This window comes from Arvicanthis niloticus, chromosome 21, assembly GCF_011762505.2.
Source record: "Arvicanthis niloticus isolate mArvNil1 chromosome 21, mArvNil1.pat.X, whole genome shotgun sequence".
NCBI classification, from domain to species: domain Eukaryota; kingdom Metazoa; phylum Chordata; class Mammalia; order Rodentia; family Muridae; genus Arvicanthis; species Arvicanthis niloticus.
In genome coordinates this window covers 43,812,207-43,833,521 of record NC_047678.1, presented here as the reverse complement: position 1 = coordinate 43,833,521, position 21,315 = coordinate 43,812,207, and the positions used below count along the sequence as shown (strand labels likewise).

General features: G+C 44.1%; 1 protein-coding gene across 3 annotated transcripts in view; it reads left to right on the top strand.

Annotated features, from left to right (window-relative positions):
* LOC117693764 (sodium- and chloride-dependent transporter XTRP3A) overlaps nucleotides 1-21,315 on the top strand; it is a 41,921-nt gene that overhangs the window by 15,624 nt on the left and 4,982 nt on the right. For all 3 annotated transcript variants that reach the window (XM_076917571.1, XM_034484512.2, XM_076917572.1), the window contains exons 3-8: nucleotides 1,471-1,562; nucleotides 3,634-3,861; nucleotides 6,676-6,786; nucleotides 7,663-7,904; nucleotides 8,956-9,118; nucleotides 20,467-20,671. In XM_076917571.1, the coding sequence (XP_076773686.1) occupies nucleotides 1,471-1,562; nucleotides 3,634-3,861; nucleotides 6,676-6,786; nucleotides 7,663-7,904; nucleotides 8,956-9,118; nucleotides 20,467-20,671 (1,041 nt within the window). The remainder of the gene's footprint in view (nucleotides 1-1,470; nucleotides 1,563-3,633; nucleotides 3,862-6,675; nucleotides 6,787-7,662; nucleotides 7,905-8,955; nucleotides 9,119-20,466; nucleotides 20,672-21,315) is intronic.

Here is a 21,315-nt window from a genome sequence, read left to right as displayed (position 1 = left end):
GCCAAGGCACTTATGCATACTAGGTATGCACCCTTCCATAATGACCTTCGGTCACTGTCCCCTGGCACCTCCAGGATGTGCCTCTCCTGCTTCGTAAAATTCCAGGACCCAGGGCCATCAGTGGCCATAAGTGCTCTGTGAACCTTCATGCCCCAGAAAGGGGAGTGGGCAGGAAAGGCTAATGGTTGAGGAATGGAGAGGGGTCAGTTTGATGTGACCTGGTGCAGCTTTAGAAGAAATTTGTCAGGGGCATTAGGAATCATCTTCAAACTGCCTCCTCACTGTGAAGAGCTATGAAGGCTACCACAGGGTGTGCTGAGGTAGCACAGTATACTGTACATCTGAAAAACAATGAAGGCTGCCTGGCCTCTTGGACACTAACCCCGACTTCCTGGTCAGAACTCCCAGTGGGGAGGAGAGAGCTGCTATGTAATGACTTTGATACTGGTATATGGTGTGTTTATAAAAAGATAAAGAGAGAAGGGGACATGTTCTATGGAGGTGTGGTGAGGTATCGGGGAACAGGGTGCCTCAGCAGGCCCATACCAAGGCATCCCTTCCCCCTGAAATACCAGCCACACAACGGTATAGTATAGAGTAGAGTTTATTTAGGGCATGGGGAAGGGGATGAAGAGGGTAGTAGAGGCAGAGAAAGGCAGAGAGGAACAGAGTAGAGAAGTAGATTAGAGGAGTAGAGGCTGGCCATGAGCACGTGGAGAGAGAGGGGGGAAGGGGAGCAGAGAAAGAGCAAGAGAGAAACGAGAGAGAGAGGAGGAGGCAAGCAGCCCCTTTTATCGTGGGTCAGGCCTACCTGGTTGTTGCTGGGTAACTGTGGGGCGGAGCTTAGACAGAAAGCTAACAGTATAGTCCAGCAAACCCAAGGTCAACAACTCTGTCCAGGTTATATGTGGGATGACAAAGACTGGGGGTGATATTCCTGAGGGCAGTGTGAGTCCACTTTATAGTAACCTGATAGCAAATTCTCCCTTTGTGCACAGTGCCTCTGTGGGACCCTCGTAGGTCAGAGCAGCCTGGAGGGCAGAGGTTGTCCCATCCAAATCTCACATTCTTGCTACATGGATGGGCTGGGTGCAGTGACTCAACCTCCAAAAGGAGCAAGTATCATATCAGGCATATGGTTGGCACCTCTCCATAGCTCTGCAGGTAACTTTTGACAAGCTCTGAGCTTCACTTTATCTTTGAAAGGAGGACAATACTGTCGTGAGTGCTAACGGCACACAAAGTACTGAGCCCAGGACCTGACACTTACTGTCATTAGTCTCCCATCTCAGACGATCAGAGGTTAGGGGGAACAACCCCAGGTAGAAGTCATAGCTGTGATGTCAGGTCTAATGAAACCTTAAGGAAAAGCAATCCTCTCCTGGGATGTCACCAGAGTCCTGCCATTCAAGTGATGCTGGCTAAGTCACAGACATCCGATCTTCAGCTTGGCCCTCTGCTTGCTCACAGGTGTTGCCAGTGTGGTGGTCTCCTTCTTCCTCTCCATGTACTACAATGTCATCAATGCCTGGGGCTTCTGGTACCTCTTCCACTCCTTCCAGGTGAGCTCTGTTTGGGGAAGATTGAAAAAGGGCAGAGGATTCGTGGGCGGGTGGGGAGTTGGTTGAGGATAAGAACACCAGCCTGTGGGAGCTCTCTCAGTGAGGGGAGAGGATGCGGGAAGTCACACAGCTGGAACCAAGCGGGGGACATCAGAACCTGCATCCACTACTTGTCACAATGTCAGGACATGCTATGCAACCGTGTGTGTGTGCACAGTTCTCCAGAGCAGCTCCACAACTTTCACTGGGGATCTGCAGGAAGTGGCCTGAAAACAGTACAAAGACTCAGAATCTGTGGCAAGGTCTTATGGGGATGACGTCCAGTAAGTCTGAAATGGTTACTCATCCTCCTGTCCTGTCTTTACCTCACCCCTCCCTCACTTTCTTTCTTTCTTTCTTTCTTTCTTTCTTCCTTCCTTCCTTCCTTCTTTCTTTCTTTCTTTCTTTCTTTCTCTCTTTCTTTTTTTTTTGTTGTTGTTATTGTGTTGTTTTGTTTTGTTTCTGTTTTTTTGAGACAGGATTTTCTCTGTGTAGCACTGGTTGTCCTGGAACTCACTCTGTAGACCAGGCTGGCCTCGAACTCACAGAGATCTGCCTGCCTCTGCCTCCCAAGTGCTGCAATTAAATGTGTGAGCCACCACTGCCTGGCCAACAGGAGCTATTTTCAATGACAAGCATTTTAAATGGTGCATTATCCAGATTCTTATCACTGATACTCGGGAAGGGCCTAGGCAGGCATTGTGGGAAATAACTAGAAGACGAACAGCTCCACACTGAGAGCTGGCCTTTGTACAGAGATAAGAGATCTTCCTCTCCATCATTCACGTTCTGTTCTCCCTGTCATCGACCTTTCACTCTCAGAGACCCTATTCTGCTGCCCCCACTCTCCTTCTAGCATCTGCCTCCATCTCAGCCTTTTCCCAGATGGAAAAAGAAGAGAAAGATCTAGGAAAAACCGCGTTACTATCTATATGCATTCCATACATCACAGGTTGGTGGACTTCCCCTTACCCACACCCCAATGAACTGTCTTCCAAGGTCTCAGGATAATGACACAGCAGACTATCACTTACACTTGCTATGGGCCAGGTGTGTCCTTGGTACCCATAAATCTACACTCACAAGCTCATCACAGCTGAGAGCTTTGTCCAGTCCTGCAAGCTACAAGCTACTTTATAGGACTCAACTTCATGGGATGGGGGGTGGGGGGGAGGGGCTCCTTTTCAGCAAGTGCCTCCAGCCATGCAGATGTAAGGATGCTAGCTTTCCCTTCTGATGCAGATGAGGGGAGAGAAGAACCCATTCTCACATAACCCAGAGCTTCTTCGTGCAGCATGTACATTAGAAACCTGATATTCAGCCCATCCTGAGCAAAGGATCCCTGAGATCTTGTGTACAGTCCAGGTATCCTCAGGCTTGCAGCCAAATACGTGAAACAGAGTGGGTTAGAGTGTCCTGGCGGGGGACTACAGGTTCTGTTGGCTAGGCGCGGCAACTGAGCTTTGAAGTCTATGAGGGTTTCTGTGATTTGGCTGCTGGTTCTCACCAGTGTCTCCTTCCTGTGACCTCTCCATCCAAATGAACTCACCATTCCAAGAGTCTCATCCAAGTATCTTCACAGCTAGATTCTTTTTTTTTTTTTTTTTTTTTGGGGGGGGGGCTTCTTTTTAAATTGTATCGAATTTATTTTATGTGTATGGGTGCTTTGTCTGTCTGTATGTCTGTATACGACATGCATGCCTGGTGCCTGCAGAGGCCAAGACAGGGTGGTAATACCCCTGAGACTAAAGGTACAGATGGTTGTAAGCTATCCTGTAGGTGCTGAGACTCTAACCTGGGTCCTCTGGAAGAACAGCCAGTACTCTTAACTAGTGAGCCTACAACTACAAGGGCCCTGGAGGTCTAGGCCAGGAAGCCTTTGTTCCACTAAACTCTGTTGCTCAAAGCAAACCAGACTAGCCCATATATACAGAACAAGGTATAAAGCCTGCTGTCAAAGCCAATCCCTAGCATCCTACACAGACCTTGACTTTCTCCTTACCTCTCTGTTGATTCTCACTTCATTCCAAAGGATCCCCTGCCATGGTCTGTCTGCCCGCTGAATAGTAACCGCACAGGCTACGATGAGGAGTGTGAGAAGGCTACGTCCACACAGTACTTCTGGTACAGGAAAACCCTCAACATCTCACCGTCCATCCAGGAGAGTGGAGGAGTACAGTGGGAGCCAGCGCTGTGCCTCACCCTGGCCTGGCTGATGGTCTATCTGTGCATCCTGCGAGGCACCGAATCTACCGGCAAGGTGGGCTGGGTATTGTGATGGCGCTGGATCTTCATGGGTGGATGAGTAGCATCTTAACACAGGTCAATGCCAGGGGCTGTGTCTTGCAGTCCAGAAGTAGAGGCTTACTGGATCAGAAGGTATGTGGGGTTACTGGCACGTTCTTCTACTAGCTGACAGACTTGGTTGAAGTTGTAACACTGCATCTGAAGTGAGAGGACCCAGTCAGCTTTCAAACTCAGCTATGCCAGGACGTTTCATGGAAAGCTTTAGACATCTGAGAACTCAGTTTTCCCTCCTCAAATGCCAAAGCTATTATTAGGGGAGACACCTCAGCATGGGCAGCTTTCATTGAGTTTATTGTGTGGTCGGATTAGAGGTCCCATCTCAAAGTGCTTTCAGTGACTCGATGGCGCCTAGAATTGTTGGATTGTTCCTCTTGGTTTGTGTCTTGCTTGCTTGCTTGTGTGGTTTGAGGTTTTTGTTTTCATTTGGGCTTTTATTTTAAAAGTGTATTTTAAAAGTGTCTCCTTATGGCAGTCAGGCAGGCCTAAAATTTACTATATAGCCCAAACTGGCCTCAAACTCATAGTGAACCCCCTGCCTCAGCCTTCTGAGTGTTGAGCAGACCATAAAGCCTGGCTTTGGCCTTTTGTCTGCCTAAGCCCTTTCTCCCTGTTGGATGTCCAGGCTTCCATTCCTCCCAGGGCTAACATGTCTGCTGCGTTCCATCACCTGCACCTGTCTCAAGCTGGAGTGAATGTTCCACACTCAGATACCCTGCAAAGCAGATCCATAGCTGGATGAGAGCCTACATTGTCTTATCCTTGCAATAGCCCCTTCAGAGGAGATACATGATGACACCCCCAAAAGACTTAGATAGATCAAGTGATATCCCAAGATCACAGCAAAGTACAGCAGAGTCAGGACAGAGCCCAGATTTACTCCAAGGATTTCCTATCATGTTGGTGACACCTCATGAATGTTCTCTTCATATCTTCTCTGACTTAGTCACTTCTGATTTTCCTCTTCTGAGAAAGCCACAATCCCTTAGTACTCTCCTGATCACCTGAGCTGCCTGCTCCAGCACTGACATGCTTTTCATGAGTCATCAAGCTTAGAACAACCTATGCCATTAGATATTGCATGGCAACCCCCGTGTTGTGCCTGATATGACGCTGTACAGTGGTTACTAAGTCCCCTGGCGGTCAGCTTCTTAAAGCACTTGCCCCATAGCTAAGCATAAGAATCAAGGAGCCCAAGTGCTTTTTCTCAATTGAACTCAGCCTTTGCAGCAACTGCTCTGTCCCAACCTACACCAAGCATGATCCAAAAGACCTAAGGGTGATGTCTTTACCCTTAAGGATTAAAGCAGACCTTTCTTGTCCAGGCCTATTAAAATTGTGATGTTCAACAGTCCTTGGACATGATGACATCAATCCTCAACATCTATTTTCTTTGCTGATTCTATGACCCTCTCCCCGACAGAAATGCCCTGGCAGTTCCATGTACAGGGAGGGCACTGGGCTTGTTAAAGATGCTGCCTTTTCCTTCTCTGTTAAAATATATTTTATTCTCCTCTGAATTTTTAGTTATTGGTTAGAAGTTATTTCTCCTCATAGGTTAGGCTGGATCGCATGTCCAGCCATCCTTCTCATCAGGGAGAGAAGGGAGCTATTTTGGTGAGGACTCTAGAAAGTCTTGAAGAAACATGGTCCACTGGGTCGGGGGAGGAACATTCCAGAGCTTTCCGTGAGTGTCCTCTGAGTGCCCAGTGTTGTGGACCTGGGCCAGACCTTCCCACACCCCTGAGTTTGTTTCATACAAGGTCAGAGGACCCTTAGCCATTTGCTTCTCTATCTGGTTTGATGTTTTAAGTATTTTGGTATGTTTATTAGTTCCCTAAATGTATAAGAAGCCATGTTAAACATACCCTACATTCTGCCTGGTATCCCTCTGACAGTCTTAGAAGTTCTTGAAATATGGTGCCATGCCAAGGAGGAGGTGGAAGACTAAGTATAATTCAAGTGCATCAAGACATGGGTCACCAGCTGTGTTGGCAGATTCAACCTAAAGGAACAAAATTTCCCACTCAGGCTAGGCAGACATGTAACTGAAAGCTCTTTCTTTGAGGCTTTTCAAAAGTCAGGGTGACCCCCAAGTCTGAGATGACCCTGCCAAGGCAACCAAACATGCATTCTTAGATTATGATGCATGTCAGTAAGGAGAGAAGATTGGCTTAACCAAATAATGAGATATCTTATGAAAGATGCCACAACATCCCCTCGGTACTATATATCGCATTTATTGTGGGGGCTTTGTTCCAATCTCTGCTTTCCACCTATGGGCATGCCTGGCCAGGTCTCTCTCAGGTACTATCCTGGAAAGCTGGCTTTGCCCCAAGCTACTGGATTAATTTCCCTTTTAGGGACAACAACATAGATCTTGTAAGTAACTGGTCTTCCTGCTTTTCTTAGGACCCAAATTTGGCTAAAATACTGAACAGAGAGACTCACACATATTGTGCAGGCTCCTTCAACCCATTTTTAGAGACAGAGAGGCTGAAGGAAGGTGGAGAGAACCCTGTTGCCTCTAGTCCACTGAAGGAGAAATTTCATGGTGGCAACAGATGTGGTCAGTCATGTCCCATACTTCCTTCCTCCTGACCACACTCAGACCCTGTCTCCTAATCAGGGTCATGGCACCTGCAGCTCTCAGCAGCTGTGAGTGCAGCCTAACCACCAAAGAGAGAAGGTGTTTGTGGGGATGGTTGTCTGCCCTGCCCTGCCCTTCCTACCGCTCCAGCAGTTTTACTCTGTCTCTGGATGCCCACAGGTGGTCTACTTCACCGCATCGATGCCTTACTGTGTTCTTATTATCTACTTGGTCCGTGGCCTTACACTCCATGGAGCCACCAATGGCCTGATGTACATGTTCACACCTAAGGTAGGAGCTGCAAGGGAAGGGGACTCTTCCTTTCTGGGATGCCTGGGTGGAAAGAGAAAGGGAGAAAGATACGTAATCAGCAGGGCTGGTGTGAGCCCAAGACAAAGGCTGTGGACATCCTGGGCACCCAGACTTCCTCCTCAGCTATGCCTTCTGCAAATTAAATCCTCTGTCCCTCTCCTCCTGCTACCCGTATTAGCCTTCATTCTGGTCTCCCTGTTCCAGGTGTCACCCACAACCCTATCCATACTCCCCACTGAGCTAGAGACCACGGTTATCACTCCAGTCACGTCCCTTATCTGTTCCCATATTTCCTTAGACCCTTTTCCATGATTCCACTTTAACTCTTTCTTTCCAGTCAGCCTAGCCAGAATTCTTGAGTGGGAATGCTATTGTATTCGGAGTAGGACACATTCTTTGCCTAACAAATTTTATGTCAGGAAATAGATGACTGTAACAGCATTCACAATGCACAGCCTTGTTCCAAATGCCTTAAGTATCAGTGCTGGAGTCACCTCAGACTTGACTCCACATCCAGGTCACATCACCTAAATTTCTGTGCATGGACAAGTACAGTGTCTGGCTGGTGAATCAGAGATCCCACATGTTTTGTACATTAGATCATACAGTGTTTAATCTCATTTTCCATGGGCAGGGTGTCATAGTGGGTATAACAGGAAGATTATTAAGTACTTTACCTGCCAGAGGATACACTGGAGACACTCTAGGAGAGACTAGACTTTAGCCCCAGACCATCCTGACTACCTGTGTGTTAGAAATAATTTCTTCTCCATCTCTGAGCCTCCCTCTTCTTGAGAGGGAGAGTTTGGGAATAGAGCCCAGGATTCCTCAGCCCTATCCCTACTGGCCTTCTAGATGGAACAGCTAGCCAACCCCAAGGCCTGGATCAATGCAGCCACGCAGATCTTCTTCTCACTGGGCTTGGGTTTTGGCAGCCTGATCGCTTTTGCCAGCTACAATGAACCCACCAACAACTGCCAGAAGCATGCTATCATTGTGTCCATCATCAACAGCTCCACCTCCATATTTTCCAGCATTGTCACCTTCTCCATCTATGGCTTCAAGGCCACCTTCAACTATGAGAACTGCTTAAACAAGTGAGTCTAAGCCGTCCCTCAGAGCCTTGGGCCTCAAGTGGGAAGGCAGGGCTCCAAAGCTCTGAGCCGAAAGGGTGACTGGGAAGGGCTAGGTTCCCAGAAGTCAGGGGGTAGACAAAAGACACCAACCACTGTTGGGGGCTACAATGTGAGGTTCAGGTCTCCTCTCTCAATTCCCAATGTCTGCCTTCTACCAGCACCAGAAACAGGGGCCATAAAGTTGCCTGCCTGCCTTGCAGGGACTAGGCAGTTTAAGGTGGTCATTGCATTGAGCAGAAAATTGTACTCAGGAAACAGTGCTGGTGTCTTCGGTCCATTCCCCATCTCAAGTGTAACCAAGACCTCTCTAGAGGTCAGAGTCTCAGAGACTACTGTCTGTGGCTTCCTTCAGAGGATCATCTTTCAAATGTTAAGATGTCTAGTAGGTGGTCGCTGACCATAAGTAGCTATCTCTACAGAAGACTGAAATTAGTGGAACTCAGTTTACATGAGAATCATTTAATTTTCACAGTGATATAAAATTCAGTTTGAGAATTCTAATACATGTGTAGTAATGCATGCCTTTAAGGTGCATCTTTGAGCGTGAGACCAACCTGGTCAACATAACAAGTTCCAGGTCAGTAAAGACTGCATAGTGAGACTCTGTCTGAAAATAAGTAAATATATTTAAGTCATTCTAACTTTATTTCTAAGCAGTTCCTCTAAGAATGTGTTAAGCCACATTTGAGTGCTGTCACTGCCAGTGGGTACTAATCTGGATATGGAGAATAGAACACTTCCACCATCCCACCCAATCCCATCAGGCACCTCTTATCCAGATGTGGGGAGGTAGTTTCTGTCCTCATCTCTGCTCAGATCTGAGACTTCTGCACAGGCATTCAGAGTTGCTCTTCCTATCAAAGTGTCACCAGTCTGGAGGCCCTCTCCTCACTGGACAGGAGGGAAGAGGGAAGAGGTTGCCTGTAGAGCAGCCACATACCCACATTCCTCCCAGGTTTTAGAGCCAGTGGCCTCTTAGTCATGAAGGTGAAGATGGCGGTCTTCTCTGCAGGGTGATTCTGCTGCTCACCAATTCTTTTGACCTTGAAGATGGCTTTCTGACAGCCAGCAACCTGGAGGAGGTGAAGGACTACCTGGCATCTACTTACCCAAACAAGTACAGTGAAGTGTTCCCACACATTCGAAACTGCAGCTTGGAATCAGAGCTGGACACGGTGAGAGGCCTGGGAAGGATGGGGACTGCTTCTCTCCACACAGTTAGTTCAGACGGACCCACAAGAGCCTCCACATGGTCCATGAAGACAGGAAACTGATCAGTTTTCCTGACTCACTGATAGGAGGGACTGGACTCCTGCTCTCCCAGCTGCTACTTGGGATGATTCTTGTTGGAAAGCTCTCCTGGAGTCTCTGTGTTTTTCCCTCCTTTCCTTCATCTTTTGAAGTTTCAAAAACTCAGAAAAGGCAGAGGAGATAAGGTAACACACAATCTTAGCTGGAGTTATTATTACTATAATGAAACACCATGACCAAAGCAACTTGGAGAGGAAAGGTTTGTTTGGCTTACACTTCCATATTGCCGTTCATCATCAAAGCAGGACAGTGTAGGAATCCAAACATGGTAGAAACCTAGGAGCAGGAGCTGATGCAGAGGCCATGGAGGGGTGCTGCTTACTGGCTTGCTCATCATGGCTTGCTCAGCCTGCTTTCTTATTGAACCCAAGACCACCAGCCCAGGGATGGCACCACCCACAGTTGCTGGGCCCTTTCCCAGCAATCACTAATTAAAATGTCCTATAGCTGGATCTCATGGAGGCATTTTCTCAGTTGGGATTTCCTCCTTTCAGATGTCCCTAGCTTGTGTCAAGCTGACATAACACACACAGACACGCTCCAGCACACAGACACAGATATTTCCATTTCTCAGTGAACACTGCAGAGCTTTTGTCACTTAATGTGTAGATGTAATGATGAGGTTTCATCTTTTTGTTGTTGAATTATTCCTTTGTGGATATATACCACACATTCTCTGTATGTTTACTCTTCCAAGGTCATTTTTATATCCTGGACTTTTTTTTTTAAAGGAATGTTGCAATAAGATATGCCACATGGCTGCTCTTCCAGAGGACCCTAGTTCAATTCCAGCACCCACATGGCAGCTCACAACTGTCTATCCCTCTAGTTCCTGGGGATCTGACACCCTCACACAGACATATATGTGAAAAAAAAAAAAACACCAATGCACATAAAAAATAAAAAGAAATTATCAAACAAAATTTTTTAAAAGATGAGAATACTGCTGTCTTCTTGACACAATTATTTTTTTCATTTCCTCTGCAATCATATCTAATTGTGATTTTTAATGGTGTTTCCTTGAAGGTTACTAATACACCTTTTATTATTTGCTGACTCTCCGTGATGGTTTAAAATGTTTTAGATTTATTCATTTTAATTGACATGTATGAGTATTTTGCTTGCATGTATGCATATATGCATGTATGCATGTATGCATGTATGCATGTATGCATGTATGCATGTATGTATGTATGCATGTATGCATGTATGCATGTATGTATGTATGTATGCATGTATGCATGTATGCATGTATGTATGTATGCATGTATGCATGTATGCATGTATGCATGTATGCATGTATGTATGTATGCATGTATGCATGTATGTATGTATGCATGTATGCATGTATGCATGTATGCATGTATGCATGTATGCATGTATGTATGCATGTATGTATGTATTTGTACTACTATGTGTGACTGGTACTTGAAATGAAGAGAAGAGAGCAACACATCCCCTGAGCCAATGGTTGTAAGCTGCCATGTGGTTGCTGAGAACCAAACCAGGTCCTCAAATAATCAGGTGCTGTTAACTGCTGAGTCGTCATCTCTGCAGCCCTTCTTAAAGAAACATCTATGTGTGGCATTTATTTGCCATTTGTTTTTAAGCTGGTCTCTCTGCTATTGAGTTGTCTGAGCTAAGGAAACGGGAGATACTGTCAATAAAAATATGAAATGCTAATGAAAGAAGCTGAAGATGGCAGGGAAGAAAAGATACTCTATCCTTATGGAACAGAAGATGATGTCTCAGCTAATTTTCCGTTGCTGTGAAAGAGACACTATGACCAAGGCAACTTATCAAAGAAAGCATTTAATCGAAGGTTTGCTTACGGTTTCAAGAGTGAGTCCATGGCCATCATGGTAGGAAGCATGGCAGCAGACAGACAGACAGACAGGGTGTGCAGGAGCAGTAGCTGAGAGCTTACATCTGACCCACAAGCAAGAGACAAAGATGGTGAGACAGGGACAGAGAGAGAGCAGGATAGCAAGCATGGGCTTTTGAAACCTTGAAGCCTACCACTATTCACATACCCCCCTGAACAAGGCCACACTACTCCTAAAACAGTTCTACCAACTGTGGACCAAACATTCAAATATATAAGGCTATGGGGGACATTCTCATTCAACAACCAAAGAATTATTATTATTATTATTATTGATTATTAATTATTAATTATTATTATTATTAAAGTGTCCATACTACCAAAAGCAGTTTACAGATTCAATGCAATCCTTGCCAATAATATTCTTCCTAGAACAGAAATAATATCCTAAAATCTATATGAAACTATAGAAAGCCCAGGATAGCCAAAGCAACTCTGAGTACAAAGAACAAAACTGAAGACATAATAATACCTGACTTTAAGACAGTCTACAAAGCTGTCTGGTATTGGCATGAAAAAGACAAACAGAACATAATAGGAAACCCAGAACATCACGTTCTTGCAACTATGTGATTTCTGTCAAAGATGCCAAGAGAATGCACTGGAGAAAGGATGGTCTTCTCAGTAACTGGTGCTAGATCCTTATCCCACACTGTGCGAGAGTCAGTTCAAAACTATGAAAAGACTAAGAGGAAACGGGAAACACTTGAAGACACTGGTTTGTGTAAGAATGTTATGGAATAAGATCCAAAAAGTACTGGCACCAGAAACAAAACCAGGCAGGATTATGTTGAAGAAAGCACTTTCTATATAACAAAAGAAACATGAATAGCATGAAGAAAATATATAGAAACATACATACACACACACACACACACACACACACGAGCGTGTGCACGTGCATGCACAGAGGAAGAGTAAGAATATCCTTTGAATTGTGTGGTGGGTTTTTTGTTTTTGTTTTCATTTTTGGATTTGTTTGTTTGTTTTACTTTTAAATCTGTAATTGTATTTTTATATTTAACATATAAAAACATTTTTTATATTTAACATATAAAATTTCATTTTGACATTTCAATACATGTATATCATAACTCCTTACTGTTATTCACCCCCTCTCTTCTTGCGCTTCTTCTCTTTGTTCCTCCTTTTTTGTAGAATTGAGAGGAAAAAGTTCATGTTGGAGGTATAAGGAAATACTATAAAATGAAGAAAGAAAAAGAAAAAAAATCATCATACCCTGTTCAAGCAAGATGAAAACTAAAACAAAACCAGTAGTAAAACACCAAAGTAATACTTGAAAGCACATATGAAATAATGTAGAATAAAAAATATTATGTCAGGGGTGGCTAATAGCCCTTGCCGTTCTTTCTGAAGACCCAGGTTCAGTTCCCAGCATCTACACGGCAGCCCACAGCCATCCATAACTCCAGTTCCTGGCGATCTGACCTTCATGGGCCCAGGCACACACGTGATGCACATACACTCACACACGGAGATACACACTGATAGACAAAAAAAAAAAAAAAAAAAAAAAAACCTTATGTCATCAGCAAATTTATCTTTCTTCTGTGATGAATGTAATTTCCACCAAGCCCTAAAGTATACTTTGTAGCTGACTCTTGGGGGGATGGGGTCGGGGGAGGCTGTAACTCAAAACAGGTCAGACCTGGTTGTGGGCGTCATCGTTGTCCCCCATCCCCACCCAACCCTTGTGCTAGATTAGGTTCCTGCACTGGATCAGTTTCTCAGAGTTTGCCAAAGTGTGTCCTAAACCCAGGGCAGTGGGGAGAGGAGCGCCATGCTTATCTTTGCTGGGAGGTGCACTCTCATCAGGATGCCCGCTGATTTTTTGCTAGTTACCCACAGTTCCGCCTGAGTCTATTTGCCTCTGAGTCTGAGTCGGTTTCAGTCCAGTCCTTGTGTTCTTTGTAGTTGTCAGGATCGTTGCTTGCCGTGTCGGTGGAGGAGGTAGGAGCTCTAGGATTTAGAGACTTGATATGAATTTTCTGTTCTGTCTTTGAGGAATGGTTTCATTCATTGTTCCAGCCCGAGAGGAGGCTCAGCTAAAAGCAAACAAATGTGCTCTGAAGCTTTGTTTGTTTGAAGTTTGTTGTAGCAATTCAGTTCCTGTAACTTCGCTTCTCTTTCTGGCCCCAGAGCCTTCCCACCTCTTCTGCCCTTCTCTGAGTTTCAGTGTGTGGTTTCTTCTTCTGTAGATCTAACATTCAGTATTTCTAGATTTTTTTTTTAAACTCTCTGTGGCCTTCTCTTCAGTTACAGATCAACTCAAGGGGATACAGAAGAGTGCCCTTGTCTCTGTTCCTTCATCTGAAATTATTTTGGATTAGTTTTTGATTTAGTAGGACACTTTCTCTTATTCACATACCCAGTCAGCTAATTTTCTTCACGAGTGTCTTGGCATACCTTCTGTCACACTGCTTTTGTGAATTGTGTCTTTCTCCTAATTTCCTTCATTGTTTATGTTGGCTGCAAAAGAAACATAAACGTTTTTGTATATTGTACCTAAAAACCTTGATAATTCTCCCAATCAGTTCTCTCATCTACAGGTTATTTTCTTTGTAAACTATCCTATTACCTGCAGATACAATTCTGCACATTTCTTTTTAATATTCGAATCTTAGCCCTTTTATTGCTATTTCACTATTATTATTGTTTTTACCAGAGTTTGAGGTTAAGTGAACACATTGATTAGTTCTTAGATTTAATATCTAAAGACTTTGACTGATTCTAGAGAATACTTTCAAGATAAGGATAGAGGTTCTATGACACTGGTTTATCAGCGAGGTCGGGGAATAGTTGGTTGGTTTGTTTTGTTTCCTGGGTAGACCATTATAAATCAGTCTGCGGAGAGACACAACACTTTCTTCCTACTGCTTATTGTAATCTAGTTAGGATTAAAACTGCTTTAATGAAACACCATGAGCCAAAGCAAGTAGGGGAGGAAAGGGTTTAATTTGGCTTACGTTTCCATATTGCTGTTCTTTATCGAAGGAAGTCAAACAAGGTAGAAGCTGGAAGCAGGAGCTGATACATAGGCCATGGAGGGGCGCTGCTCACTGGCTGGCTCTCCATGGCTTGCTCAGCTTGCTTTGTTATAGAACACAGGACCACCAGGCTAGGGATGGCCCCACCCACAATGGCTTGCTCTCCCACCTCCCGTTGCTAATTAAGAAAATGCCCCACAGCTGGATGTTATGAAGGCATTTTCTCAGTTGAGGCTCCTTCCTTTCAGGTAACTCTAGCTTGTGTCAAGTTGACATAACACTCGCCAGATAGTTGTTCAGCCCAACTCCCTGCCTACAGAGTCTATGGCCTGACCCTCCCTCCTGCACAGGTCATCCGTCAAGACCCTCAAACCCAGGCTTCTGGATCTATAACCCATTTGGACACCTGCGATGCCCATTCTGAGCTTTGGCACTCAGCTCTCCTCTTTGGATCTAGGGCTTAGTTTTTCCTCACTTAGTTCGAGCTTGGCTGTATGTCCAAGAATGATACGACTACTAAATTTTTAGACTGACTTTCCTATTTTTTCCATCCTCTCTTTCCTATTTCCTTTCCAAAATATTCTCTACTGTGTGAAATGTGTACTTTTATGTCTTTTCCCTGAAATCTCTCATTAATGTTTAACTTAACACAGCTTGTTAGTGTCTTCTCTTTCAAACAATGCAAGAATTTTTAGGACACTTTCTCTTTTCTTTCCTGTTTTTGTTTTTTTGGTTTTTCAAGACAGGGTTTCTCTGTGTAGCCCTGGCTGTCCTGGAACTCACTCTGTAGACCAGGCTGGCCTCGAACTCAGAAATCCGCCTACCTCTGCCTCCCAAGTGCTGGGATTAAAGACGTGCGCCACCACCGCCTGGCTGTTTTGTTTTGTTTTGTTTTGTTTTTATGACAGAGGAATGATATTAAAATCTTTCACTTCTTGCCTTTGCCTCCTGAGTGCTGGGATTACAGATGTATATCTGGTTTTTGTCTCCTGTTTTAAATATGATTGTTACACTGTTCAGTCCTTTTAAACTCATAACTTCCAAACACTGCACACTTTGGATGTACAAGGCCCTAGGTTCAGTTCCTAGCCCCAGGGATGAATGGAGACAGACAGACAGACACACACACAGACTCACACACACACACACACACACACACACACACACAAATAAATAAATAAATATTCCTTAAAACTACTGTCTCATATGACAGGTTTTAAGAATAGTAAACTTTGTTAGATTTTGTTTCCATATCAACACATGTATTTGGCCCCATTTCTTTTCCTGTCTTTCTTTCTGTTTGTTGTTTGTTTTAAGACAGGTTCTCTGTGTATCCCTGTCTGTCCTGGAACTCATTCTGTAGGCTAGGTTGGCCTCTAACTCAGAGATCCACCTCCCTCTCCTTCTGAGTGCTGGGATTAAAGATGTGCACCACCACTACCCAGCAGACCTATTATTATCATGCTACTATTATTATTATTTTTATATGTATTTTGTCTACATGTATGTAAATGTACCATGTGCATGCCCAGTGCCCATGGAAGTCAGAAGAGGCTGTCGGATCCCTGGAACTGGAATTACAAACATTTGTAAGCCACCATGAACCTAGGTCCTTTGGAAGTGCTGCCAGTGCTTTTAACCAACAAGCCACCTCTCCAGACCATAGCCCCATTTCTTAAAGAATGATTCCCCAAAATAGAGTTTTCCAGGTTAACAGTTATTTTATCTCAACACTTTGACAATATTTGCCTTACAATTCTGGTTTCAATTGTTGGCGCTTGTGGTGGTTTGAATACGCTTGGCCCAAGAAGTGGCACTATTAGGAGGTGTGGCCTTGTTGGAGGAAGTGTGTCACTGTATGGGTAGGCTTTGAGAGACCTTCTTCCCTAGCTGCCTGGAATCCAGTCTTCTCCTGTTTGTCTTTGGAACAAGAGATAGAACTGTTGGCTCCTCCAGTGCCATGGCTGCCTGGAAGCTGCCATGCTTCCTGCTGTGGTGATACTGACTGGACCTCTGAACTGTAAGCCAGCCCCAACTAAATATTGTTCTCTAGAAGAGTTAGTTGCCTTGGTCATGGTGTCTCTTCACAGCAATGGACACTCTAAGAAAATGCTGAATTTTTCTTTTATTATTTTGTTTTAAATCAATTACTTGTGTGTACGTGTGTGTGGTTGTATATGTGTGATTATTTGTGTGCTGTGTGTGTGCACATGGATGTGTATGGTTGTGTGTGTGTGTGTGTGTGTTCCACAGCACTTGTAGGGAGGTAAAAGGACCCCTTTGTAGAGTCAGTTTTCTCCTTCTACCTTTACTTGGGTTCTAGACCCTGAACATGAGCCACCAGGCCAGCGCTACAAGTAACTTTACTGGCTGAACTGTCTTGTCTGCCCTTATATTTTTGTAAGTGAATGGTTCTTTCTCTGACTTCACTAAACATGTGTCTTGTCTTTGGCGTCCTCGGTGAATTTAGTCTGGATGCATTTCATTATCTAATCTAGGCCTGAGTAATATTGAACCTATGGGATTTTATGGATCCATGTTTCCTCTCAGTTTTGCCAAGTTCATGTATATTATTTCTTAACTGTTGCCTCTATTTTTGTTTCTCCTTGAAGATCTTCATTTAGATCTATGTTAATATTTTCTCTCCTGTTCCACAGGTCTCATAACTTCGCCTCTGCATGTTCTAATCTCCGTGTCATCGTTTTATTTGTATGCCTGGTCGGTTGGTTGGTTTTCCTTCTGCTTCCTTCTAGGTTGTTAAAAGGGAATCTGTGATAGTTTAATGAGAATGTCACCTGTAAGCTCATGTGTTTGAATACTTGGTCCCCAGTTGGTGGAACTATATGGGAAGGATTAAAAGGTGTGGCCTTGTTGGAAGAGATGTGTCATTGAGGGCGGGCTTTGAGGTTTCAAAAGCTGGGGCCAGTCCCAATGAGCCTTCACTTCTCCCTACTTGAGAAATGGATGTAAGGTCTTAGCTGCTGCTCCAGCACTGCGCCTGTTGCCTGTTGCCTGCTGCCTGCCCCCAGGATGGTCATGGACTCTAACCCTCTGCGTCCACGAGCCCCAAATTAAACACTTTCTTTTTTATAAGTTGCCTTGGCCATGGTGTTTTGTCATGACACCAGAAAAGTAAGACAAAAGTTGTGGGTTAATAAGTGGGCTGTTGCTGTGACAGACCTGATCGTGCTGGTTTTGGAAAAATATGGAAGATGTTAAGCCATTGGATTAGGGAAGCTGTTGAACAGTAGGTGTAAGCAAGGTTGAATGGACCATTCTCACAGGAGCTGGGAGGACAATAGTGCTGAGATCAATGTGGATTACGGATGCTCAGGTTAGGAAGTTTCAGAGAGGAACAGTATTACCAAGAGACCTCTTGATATTGTTGAAATTGAATGTTGATGCTTTCGGCTTTTATCTAAAAAAAAAAAAAAAAAAAAAAATCTTCTTGGAACTAAATTGAAACGTTTTGGACTAATTTTATTGGCAGAGGAGATTAACCCTGTCGTATGGCTATCAGTCATCACTCATATGTCGGGCTACAATGAAAAATAACAAGCAGGGCAAAAAGAAATACGAAAATGTACAGTTTGAGGAGGAGGGGGAAAAAAAGCACCGCAAAAGTTAATGTTTGTACTGAAAGAGATGAGGAGAGGGCTGAGAGCTGAGGTAAAATGGAATAAAGGGAGGGTTGCCCTCAGAGCAAGACCCACCCACAGCTACTCCTACTTGTAGAAAGGAAATCCTTAAGGAATTTCCTGTTGCTGCTAAAAAGCTGCAACAGGGAAAAATGTTACGCAAATGTAATTCAAGAAGGGAACAGGTTCCAATTCAAATGGCTAAACTTGGCAGCATTGGCCAGGTGGTTCTGGTGTTAGAGTCCTGGTGGGGGCGTGGGGGATACAGGAGTAAAGGAATTGTGGAATCTTCCTCTGCAGTTAAAAAAAGCCTCTGAGGCCAGGTGTGTGGCAGGGGAGTCCCTGCATGGAAGTCTAGAGAAGCCATACGTGAAGTGTGAAGTTGTGCAAGCGGAGCCTGGATTGTGTTGGAGACCCCAAGGATGCTGGAGATGCCAGAATCCTGTGGGATGCCTGCCAAGGAGAGCTGCAGTAGAGAGTGGGAGCAAACTGAGAGAGAGAGAGAGAGAGAGAGAGAGAGAGAGAGAGAGAGAGAGAGAGAGAGAGAGGATGCAGTCAGCAAAACTAGAAGGGAGGAGCCATCTGAGACCTTTGACAGCTGATATAGAGCTGCACGATTTGGAGTTTGCCCTGCTGGGTTTTGTCTTGCTTTAGTCCAGTATTTTTTCCACTCTGTCCCCATTCCTCTCTTTTGGAATGGTAATGTATATTCTGTGTCAATGTAGATTGAAAGTATGTAACTTACTTTTACAAGGAGTTACAATTAAGAAGTCACCTTGAGTCCCAGAATAGATTTTTGGACTTTAAAATAGTGGTCAGACCATGAAAGACTATGGGGAGTTTTAGAGTTGGACTAAAGGCATCTGAAATTGTGATATGGCCAAAAGCCAATGACAATCAAGGAGTAGGCTAATGTTGGTGGTTTAAATTAAAATGGCCCCCATAGGAAGGTAGCTTCCTCTGCCTTCTAGTTGTATAAATCGATGTAAGCTCTCAGCTACTGTTCCAACACTATAGTTCCCTACCTGCTGCCACACTCCAGCCATGATGGTCATGGACTCTAAGTCTCTATAAACATGAGCTCCAAATTAAACACCTTCTTCTATATTGCTTTGTTCATGGCATTTTGGCACAATAACTGAAATGTAAATAAAACAGAATCTAATAGCAAGTCATTTTTACAGATCTTAATTGGCTTGATTCTGTAATTAGAAAGATACTAGGCAAAAAGAAGTTTGGGATATTCTACCCTCTCATGTGCAGGCTATATACATATAGCAAAAGACAGAAGTGAGTGAGCTGGAGAGATGGCTCAGCAGTTAAGAGCATTGGCTGCTCTTGCAGAGGACCCAGGTTCAATTCCCAGCACCTCCACAGCAGTTCACGTCTGTCTGCAAAACACCAATGCACACAAAAAAGAAAATGTAAGTGAAGTGTAGAGATGGTTCCGTTGTATAAAACTTACTTGATTCCTGTTTTAAGCAGTTGGCTGCCTACGATTTGCTGAAGCTGGGCTGTCGTGATTGTCTGACATTCAGCAGCTTATTATAAAGATCAAAGTCCGTTAGACATCAAATTAGTTTATAGTTCACTGTGTGCAAAGATATCATTAGTCCAAGTTTAGTGCAAACTTGGTAGATCAAACTATACTAAGCTGAAGAGAATTTACCCTATGATATATCTCCCGGTTCACGAACTGTCTCTTTAGCCATATCTAATCTGGCTTTAACTTTATAGTGATCCTTTAAACTGATAATTATGTTTATTATTGAATACACTATCTTTGCAAAGTTAATCATTTATTCTAATTGTTGTTTATCACATGGTGCTTCTGTGGTAGCCATGGGCATGGAAGTAAGATCAGATCACCCCAGTGGGGAGTATTTTAACACTGACGTTGTTTAGAACTGATGGCTTCTGGTGATGACAGGGAAACCATTGCTTTGTAATTTAGTAATTTTCATTTTAAATTTTCTACAAGTGTTATCATAGCCTCATCTGTTCCTAAGTCTGACTAGTCCCACTGTGCTTATGCCATTGAACTTACCTATATTTTTGTATTAGTCAATACAGAATTTTTGTTGCCGTAACCAAATGTCTGACAAGAAGAAACTGACAGGGGTGAGGGCTTATTCTGTTTGTTGGAGGGAGAGGGTGCAATCTATCACGGTAGAGACGGTTGCAGGGTTCATGGCCACATGAAGTCAAGGTTCTTAACTATAGATGGACCAGGAAGCAAAGAACTGAAAGCTATAAAGTCTCAATAATAATATAAATAATATTTATATAAAATATATCATATAAATAAATAAAACATTATGTAAAACTTACCCAATGACCTATTTTCCCCAGTGAGAGTACAATTCCTAAAAGTTAAACACATCTCTAGCAAAGTGTAATGGTGCAAACTTTTTATCTCAGTGCTCAGGAGGCAGAGGCAAGGGGATCTCTGTGAACTCAAAGCCAGCCTGGTATGAAAAGCTAGTTCCAGAATAACCAGGACCGTTATACAGTTATACAGAGAAATTCTATCTAGAAACAAACAGACAGACAAAAAGTTATATACATCTGTAAAAGTACAACAGTTGGAGGCACACTGTTCAACACATTCAAACTGTGACATTCCACTTCATGTCCCCCTTGGCTCAGGTGTGTAACCAGTGTCTTTTAATTACTCTCAGGCTGTCCAGGGTACAGGCCTGGCCTTCATCGTCTACACTGAGGCCATTAAGAACATGGAGGTGTCCCAGCTCTGGTCGGTGCTGTACTTCTTCATGCTGTTGATGCTGGGGATGGGAAGCATGCTTGGGAACACAGCTGCCCTCCTCACCCCTCTGACTGACAGCAAGCTCATCTCCAGCTACCTGCCCAAGGAGGTCATTTCAGGTCAGGACACACTGCTGAGGAGGCAGGGCATGGGTGGGCAGGGAAATGCACTAAGTCAACTCCAGAAGCAGGCTCTAGGAGTCTGTGTTCCTGTACTGTGCTACTCAGCCCTGGGAGATGGACTCAGAACACACAACATCCCAGGGAAGTGAGGTGGTTGGTCAGCCCACCCTTGGGAAAAGGCTAGGTCCCCAGCCTGCACTCAGGTCTCCAGGCTTTGAGAGCCTCCATCTGTTTTTGTTTTAACTGAAGGAAAACAATCATCAACTGTCCATTTCCTAAGGGGAGTGTATGTCCTGTTCCCAGACCAGGAGAAGCTCCTTCCACATACTCTCCAGGCAATAAGCCCCCATCAGACCACCCTGTTCTGACGTCTAATGCTACTTGTGTTTGCTTCTGCTCTTGAAAGTCATTGACAAAGATATTGTAACTATGCCATCAACACTCAAACCTGTCAGTGAGCTGCACTGTGCGGTGGTCAGTCCCTGATCCTGTCTGATACACTGTGATCATTGTAAGAGCACGTACCACTTCTTCATGCATTTTGGCTGTGAAGTTGTTAGTAAAGGAACTAGCCTTTCCCATGATGGCTACCCATTAACTTCACTCTCATGCTACCCAACCAGGGTCATGAGGATTCTGTA